The sequence below is a fragment of the Arachis duranensis genome, chromosome 7 (assembly GCF_000817695.3).
Source record: "Arachis duranensis cultivar V14167 chromosome 7, aradu.V14167.gnm2.J7QH, whole genome shotgun sequence".
In the NCBI taxonomy this organism is placed as follows: domain Eukaryota; kingdom Viridiplantae; phylum Streptophyta; class Magnoliopsida; order Fabales; family Fabaceae; genus Arachis; species Arachis duranensis.
In genome coordinates, this window is record NC_029778.3 from 54,328,254 (window position 1) to 54,337,071 (window position 8,818).

The following is an 8,818-nucleotide window of genomic DNA, read 5'->3' on the forward strand; positions in this document are numbered from 1 at the left end:
ACCACCGCCGCCACCGCTACCGTAACCGCCACCGCCGCCACCGCCCCGACCGCGGGACTGCGCCTCGTTGACAGTGATGTTACGGCCATCAAGGTTCTGGCCATTCATCCCCTCGATGGCATCCCTCATGGCCTGCTCTGTGGCGAAGGTTACAAATCCGAAACCCCTCGACCTTCCAGTCTCACGATCATTGATAACCTGAACAAGAAAATCAAGCAAATTCTTCAGATCTAGCTCACCTTCGAATTCAAAAATCCAGCACCAGAGGAGATGAATAGAAACGATAAAAAAAAAAAGAAAAAACCGATCGATCTTCGCCTTTGAAACAAAGATGAAGATGAACGTACCGATTGGTGTGAGTAATAAAAGAATCATTATAGTAACACAAGTATCATAGATCAAGTAACGGAAAACAGATGAGAGTCAGAGAGCACAGATCAGATCAGAAAATCCAAATCCGAATCGTGTGAGATCCGATCCCTGCGACAAACGGACCTTCGATTCGACGATCTCGCCAAAGGAAGAGAAGGCTTTCTCGAGGGCTTCGTTGTCGGTGGCCCAGGCAAGCCCACCAACGAAGCAACGGTACTCAATTTCTGCGGAAGCCATGGAAGTTGAAACCCTAGAACTGACAGAAAGGGAAAAAGGGAAGGAGGATTATCGAGAATCCACCTTGAAAAGAGGGCACGAAGAAAAACTGGTACGCCTATGGTCTTTTTTTATAGAGGAGGCCAGGGAATGAGGATGGTGATTACTTAACTAACTAGGGTTACCAATAATCTCCACCGACTGAGGCTCCTATACGAGATATACACGGCTTACGGCTATACCCCACTGGATTTGAACCACGGTTAAACCCTGGAAAGGTGTATGTGTATGCTTGTTTGGTTAATGGTTAGCAATTCTATGATTCTATCTGCTACTACTAGCTATGTCCAATTGCCCATGGATTGAATGTGTCATTGCGACTCCTTTACCATGTTGACTAAACAAAAGGTTGCCATTTAATTTTATTGCTTTTAAATCAAATACTATGTATCATAATTATCAAACGGATTTCCAGTATTAATTATTCTCATTCTTATTTATAATCATTTGGTGTTAATTTCTCCTGTTATAAATTATCATATTAATTTGCTAGAACTTCATAAAAAAAAGAAACAAAAATGTTACGGTAAATATAATCATTTTATATTAATATTTAGTCAATAATAATTATATTTATAAATTAATAAAATTTATTTATTGAAGATAATTTAATTTATTTATTAAAAATAATTTAATATTTGTACTAGTTAAATACTAACCAAGATTATTAAAAATTGTTAGGCTTAAAATTTTATGATAAAAGAATTAATTTTAATGTACTGTTAAATTACCATATTATTATTTTTATTAATATTACAATATATAATTAATTATTTGAATAAAAATATTTTATATTGATAATATATAACTGTTTCACTCATTTTTTAGTTGACTTTGATAGGTGATGTCAAAATGAGCTTGTATCAATATCTCAAGTATCAGGGAGCAAATATGACTCTTTTGAAAAAAGTGAATTCGACAAGGCAATTAATGTCGAGATTACTAGTGGTAAATTTTATGATAAACAACAAAGAAATAAATAATTAAATGAAAAAGGTGATAAAAGAACTAAATATTGATTTAAACAAAGAAATAACAAAATTTAAAGAAATTAAATAAAACTGAACCAAATAAACAAAAGGAAAATAAGTTAAAAATTGACTTCTAACACTCATATACACTTGCACACCATATTCTTCTATTGCGTCATAGAGACTGGAAATTTGATGAGTTTATGTGACGATTTAATATTTCTGATTGAAGTCCGTGAACTCTTTTGAGTTTCTACTATTTATAAATCATGGATATAGACTTGCCACGGAGTATGTTTGTCCACTATTTTACTTCCTTCTTTTCTCAGCCATGAGCTTATCTTGACCATGAAGAATTTTGACCCCTAAGTTTTGACACCCACATCTTTCTTGGTCTTCAAAATCCTACGTCTCTTCAACTTGCTCCTCAAATTTTGCACCCACCATGTCCTCCACTCAACTTGAAAGTCGAGTAGTAAGCCTTAATGATCAAATAAAACACTACTTTCGCTCCTCTTCTCATTAGAGATAGAGCCGCAGAATGGTTGAAATCACACCCTAAAGAGAGTATTGCCACATGAGAAGATTTAGTTAGCAAGTTTCTATCTAAGTTCTTCCCTCCTCAAAGATTGATCAAATTAAGTGATAGAGGTTATGTTAGTTAGCAATTAGTTGATAGCATTTAGCTGAATTCTATTAGTCTCTCAACTCTACTATGCTGCCACCTATCCTTACACCTCACCATATATAATGCACTATGTAATGAACTGTGTAGTTAGTTTTTGGACTCAACCAATTCAGTTTAGCAAGTCTTCTCTAGAAAATTCTCGTCTCTTATCTCTCTATCTCTGAACTTTTCCTTTCTGTTTCTTTCGTTCTTCTTGAATTCTTTCCTTCTCTTAATTCTTCTTTGTCACAATCTAATACTTTTCATTGAGAATAGATGTGCAAACTTTCAAGTAGCTTGAAGGAGAATCCTTGTATGAGACTTGAGAAAGATACAAAGGGATGTTGAGGAGATGTCCACCAAACATGTTTGTAGACTGGGTTCAGTTACAAATATTCTATGATGAAATCACTCAAACCTTAAGAAATTTTCTAGACAACTCAGCAGGGGGATCACTACACATGAAGACCTTTAGTGAAGGTATGGAACTCATTGACATTGTTGCAAATAACCAATACCTCTACTCTTTAGAGAGGAATATGAACATAAAAAGAGGAGTGATGAAACTAGACACTCTTGATGCTCTTGTAGCGTAAAACAAGATATGTCCCAACAACTTATGACTCTCACAAAACAAATGGGCAGGGGAACATGCAAGTGTCGGCTATGGCGCACAAAGCTTCCCTATGACTTCAATGGAGGAATTCATTTTTGTGAGAATTATGAGCCACTCAACTTTGATCAATCAAGTGTGGAACAAGTGAATTTCATGGAAAATACCTTCAGGTCACTCCAAATGATCCATACTCCGAAACATACAACCCTGAGTGGAGAAATAATCCAAACTTTGGATGAAAAAATAAGCAAAACCAAAGCCAAAGGAACAACTTCAATAATTCCCTTTACAACAATAACCACTTTAACAACCATGTAGCCACTCAAACCCAACACAAAAATCTACAAAAGACTTTCCATAATCAGCAAAACAATTTTGCCACAACCTCAGTAGCTCCACAAAATATCCCTTTTAATTCTTCAAAAAACTCTCATCACTCACAACCATACCCCACACAATCATCTCAAGACTCTCAAAAGATATCTAATCTTGAGGCCAGTGTTAAATATCAGGAGGCCATTCTCAGAAATCTTGAAGTATAAATAGGACAAATTACAAAATAACTCTCTGAAAGACCCACCAATGCCTTTCTTAGTGATAAAATCCTTAATCCAAGAGAAAAATGCAAAGTCATTATTCTTAGAAGTATCAAGGTGGTGGAGAAAGAAGGCTCAAGTGAAGAAGGATAATTTCAAGAAACTAAAGAAGAAGTCACCAAAAAAGACACTCCTCAGGAAGCTCCTAACAAACCACCATTAATCACAACTCCACAAGATCAACCAGCAGGGAAACCTAGAGTGCAAGAGTATAAGCTAAGAATTCCTTACCCATAAAGGCTCCAAAGAGAGAACAAAGATTGATGCCTTCTTATGTAAAGTTTCAACTAGTTTCACATCAATATTCCATTTGCTGAAACTCTAGAGTAAATGCCTTCTTATGTAAAGTTCATGAAAAAATTGCTAACCAAGAAGAGGAGCTAGAAGGAAAATGAAACATTAGTGTTAACAAAAGAGTGCAGTGCAATCATTCAAAAAGACTTGCCTGAAAAACTCAAAGATCCTGCGAGTTTTGTGATACCTTGTACTATTAGTGACATAATCATAGAGAGAGCTCTATGTGATTTTGGGGTAATCTCTGAAAACACTGAACGCACATATCACAGCATCGAATGGTAATAAGAGAGGATTAAACATAGCAAATTTAAGGCTAAAGAAGCATGTTTTCAATCATAGCACAAAATTAGGAAGGAAGGTGTAAAACATGCGAATTTTATGAATAAATGTGAGAATAGTGGATAAAATCCACTCAATTAAGTACAAGATGTACCACGAAATAGTGGAGCATCAAGGGGCTAGTATAAATCTCATGCCATTATCATTAATGAGGAGGATGGGAATCGATGAGGTGAAGCCTACAATAATTTCACTCCAACTTGCTGATAGGTGCTTTAAATTTTCATATGGCATAGTGAAAAATTTGCTAGTTTAGGCTGAAAAGTTCATATTTCCAGCTGATTTTATAATCCTAGACATGGAAGAAGATCTTAATGCCTTGTTGATCTTGGGAAGTCCTTTTCTTGCCACTGCAAAGGTTTTAATAGATGTGGAAAAAAGGGAGCTCACATTGAGAGTTCAAGATGATCAGATGGTCTTTAGTATTTTTAAAGAAATGCAACATCCAAATGAATTAGAGGAATGTATGAGAATTGACATGATTGATCCCCTGATGCAAGAAATTTTTGAAGAAGAGCCACTCGCAAGTGAAACAGAAAACTTTTCAATTCCATACATTGAAGACAAAGATGAAGATGTAGATGATAAGAAGGCAAAAGAAGATGCCATGCAAACTCCAGAAATGCACATATCAATGTGCAAGGAAGAGGTTATACAACCTCATACCACAACACTCATGCAAGATCCTGGGAGAGTTTTGATGAGCAGATATTTTATACACTTTTTAGCACTGTTTTCTTAGTGCTTTTGGTTATGTTTTGTTAAGTTTTATCAAGTTTTAGTAGGTTTTAGTGCAAAAATTACTTTTTGGATGCTACTTTGAGTTTTTGTGTTTTTTCTATCTTTTTAGGTGATTTTTGGGTGATTCCGTCAAGTTTTGGAAAAGCTTGATTCAGAGACAAAGAAAAGGCTGCAAATGCTGTCAAATTCTGACTTCCGTGCATTCGAACGAGCATTTCTGGAGCTACAGAGGTCCAACTGATGCGCTCTCAATGAAATTGGAAAGCTAACTTCCAGGGCTTTCCAGCAATGTATGTTTATACTTATCTTTGGAAATGATGGCTCAAAACGGGCGTTGAATGCCCATCTGACACCCTGCCCGGCGTTTCAACGCCCCAAAGGGAGCAAGCTGGCGTTTGGATGCCCAAAAGGGAGCAAGCCTGGCGTCCAACGCCCCAAGAGGAGTCTCAGCACGTGGAGTCACCCCAAGCTCAGCCCAAACACTCACCAAGTGGGCCCAAGAAGTGAATTTTCGCACTAAGAGTCTAGTCTGTCTTAATTCTGTAATCTCTAGTTATTAGATTAGTATTTAAAGGAGAAGATTACCCATGTTAGGATCTTCTACCACCCCATTTTTGAACTACACACTATTTTCTGTAAGCTATGAGCAACTAAATCTCCTAAGTTAGGGTTAGGAGCTCTGCTGATTCTCATGGATTAATAATATTACCGTTTCTATTTCAATATGTCTGATTATATTCTCTTATGTGTTCTTGTTTTTCAATCTCAATGAATTGAGGGTGAACCGTGACATTCATCCTTGTTCTATATGGGTCCCGTGTGAGTCCAGACCCGGATATCATTGAACTAAAACTAGAGAATGCATTACGAATTCCAAGAGCGTGACTCGGCAGCTTTGGATACGTGACATGAAATTCCATTGACCATGGGTTACTGAGGTCTCTGTGGTGCTAAGGCTAGAGTCAGAGAAGCAGCACTTTCTGATCCGAAAGATCCGACCTTGTCTGTGGTATTTTGAGTAAGATCGCAAAGGGGAGTGGATTGCTTAGAGCTTCATCTTCGGCTACAGTGAGAAGCCATGAGTCAACTTGATGGGAGGAATGAGTTGCTCGGATATGGTGGACTGCTATGGTTTGAAGAGATTAACTTGATGAGAGGACATGAGTTAGTCACTTACGGCTGCCATTGAATGAATCATTCATTATTGAAGTAGACAGTAAAAAAAGTTAATCCAAAAAGAATACGCATCTCCGAAGCCTTAATTGAATCTTTATCACTGTTTTCACATCATTCTGGTATTTCGTTCTTTACTATTTCGTTTATGCTTTCAAACAAACAATCATCTTTTCTAATCGCCTGGCAAAGATTTACAAGGTAGCCATGGCTTGCTCAATCCGACAATCTCCGTGGGATTCGACCCTTACTCACCTAAGATATTACTTGGACGACCCGGTGTACTTGCCGGTTCAGTTGTACGAAGTTCAATTCCGCGCACCAAGTTTTTGGCACCGTTGTCGGGGATTGTTTGAGTTTGACAAACTACCGGACTATCTTGTTGCTTAGACTAGGTATTCTTTAAGGTTTAATTGCTCCTTTGTTTGTGTCTTTTGTTTTCTTTTTCAAAATCTTTTCAAAACCTTTTCTTTTCTTTAGTAATCTTTCTCTTTTGTTTGAGTCTTGTGTCAGTTTTTAAGTTTGGTGTCCCTTTTCGTTTCTAGTTTTCGAAAGTGTTCTTGTTTTCTTTCTTGATGTTTGAAACTTTCTTGGTAATTTTTCTAGTTTGATTTCAAAATTTTTAAAGTTGGTGTCTTTTGGTGTTTTTCTTTTAGTTTTCGAAAAACTAGTGTCTTTGATCTTAAAATTTTAAAGTTTGGTGTCTCTTAGTTATTTTTCTTTTTCTTTAAAATTCTAAAATCTAAAAAAAAAGTATTTCTTCGATCTTTGTTTAAATTTTCGAAAATCTTGCTATATTTTCTTTTCTTGATTTAAAAATTTTAAGTTTGGTGTCTCCTTGTTTGTAAAGTTTAAATTTTGAATTTCAAATCTTATCTTTTCAAATCTTTTTCAATTCTATATCCTATATTTGCTTATCTTTCTTTAAATTTAAAAAATCCTATCTTATCTTATTTTAAATTCAAATTTTAAAATTCAATTTCAAAATCAAATCTTTTTCAAATTTCAAATTTCAAAAGCTAAACTCAAATCGTTTTCAAATCTTTATCGTATCTTTTTACTTTAAATTTTTCCTATCTTATCTTCTTTTAAAATTTTAAATTTCAATTCTTTATTTTCTTTTAAATTTGAATATTTGTTTGACTTTTTCTTTCTTTTATTTTTGAGAACTACTTTTAAAAATCACATTTAATTTTCAAATCCTTTTAGTTAATTAGTTGTTTTAACTTTTAGTTTCTTTGTTATTTCCAAAAATCAATTAAATAAATAAAATAAAACAAAAATAATTTTAATTTCAATTTTCTTTTTCTTCTAAAAATTCAAATTCTCTTACTCCCTTCACATTCAAATTCCATCTCTTCTTCTACTTCCATTCTTCTTATCTTCACCTGACTGGAAGTGCTCTATACTCTGACATAGAGACACCTACCTTCCCATTTCCTTGTTTCTTGACTATGTGTAATAGAACAGGAAGAGTTTATTATTGACCCAAATGGGAATGAACAGTTCAGAATAACCTTGGGGTCCTATATGACCCCTACTCCTGACTTCTATGGAAGAAGTTTAGTATACCCCTTATTAGAGCAAGCAGTTTTGAGCTAAAACCTCAACTGATTACCCTGGTGCAGCAAAACTGTCATTACCGTGGACTTCCACAGGAAGAACCCATGGAGTTCATTGCATATTTTTTACAAATAGCTGACACAGTACGCACTGAGGGAGTGGACCAGGATGTCTACAGGTTGCTACTCTTTTCCTTTGCTATAAAGGATCATGCAAAGGGGTGGTTGGATAACCAACCCAAATCTAGCCTGAAAACATGGAGTCAGCTAGCAAACAAGTTTTTGAATCAATACTTTCCTTCAAAGAAGCTCACCCAGCTAAGACTGGACATCCAAGGCTTCAAACAATAGGATAATGAATCTCTTCATGATGCTTGGGGAAGGTACAACAGGATGCTCCAGAAATGCCCCACTGAAATATTTTTAGAATAGGTGCAACTAGACATCTTTTATTACGGGCTCACAGACGTGGCTAGAATATCTCTAGACCACTCGGCTGGAGGTTCTATACATATGAGGAAGACGATTGAGGAAGCTCATGAACTCATTGAGACAGTTGCCAGCAACCAGCATTTGTACTCATCTAATGAGACTTCAACAAAAGGAGAGGTTAAGGCAGTAGCTACTGAATCTAACCCTCCAGAACAAAGTGGCACATTAACTCAGCAGCTACGCTCCCTTGCACAACAGTTGTTGGAATTGCAAGAGGCTTTGTAAGAAACTCAAGCTTCCAACAGGAACATAGAAACACAACTGAGTCAAGCCAGACAGCAATTATCTGAACAGATAAAAGAAGAGTGTCAGGATATCCAAGTTAGGAGTGGAAAGGCCCTGAACGCTCAGCCTCAGAACAACAAGAGATAAGGGGGAAGAGAAGCTGACAAAAGATGAATAGGCTATAATCCAAGGCACCTTTGAGGGCGTTGAACGCCCAGGGAGGAGTGCCATTAGCGTTCAATGCCCAGAAGGGGGTACTTCTAGCGTTGAACGCCAGGAAGAGGATAGCAAGGGCATTGAACGCCCAAGCAGGGGTGATCAGACACATACAAGTGCTAAGAACATCCCTCCTAAGCAAACCAGTAATCCCTCTTCAAGCACTTCAGGCACTCAGCTTACATTAACTAAGGCTGATGAGTACAATACCACGATGCCATTTTCCCAGAAGCTCCGACAAGCAGAAAAGGATAAATAGTTTGCCCGCTTTGCAG

At 36.5% G+C, this 8,818-nt stretch overlaps 1 protein-coding gene across 1 annotated transcript in view; it reads right to left on the minus strand.

Moving 5' to 3' along the window:
* Positions 1-747, minus strand: part of LOC107459063 (glycine-rich RNA-binding protein) — a gene marked incomplete in the record, with an annotated part of 1,270 nt that extends 523 nt beyond the window's left edge. Inside the window, 2 exon segments of the mRNA XM_016077273.3 lie at positions 8-198; positions 496-747. Of these exon segments, the coding sequence (XP_015932759.1) occupies positions 8-198; positions 496-609 (305 nt within the window).
* Between the last annotated feature and the right edge of the window lie 8,071 nt (positions 748-8,818).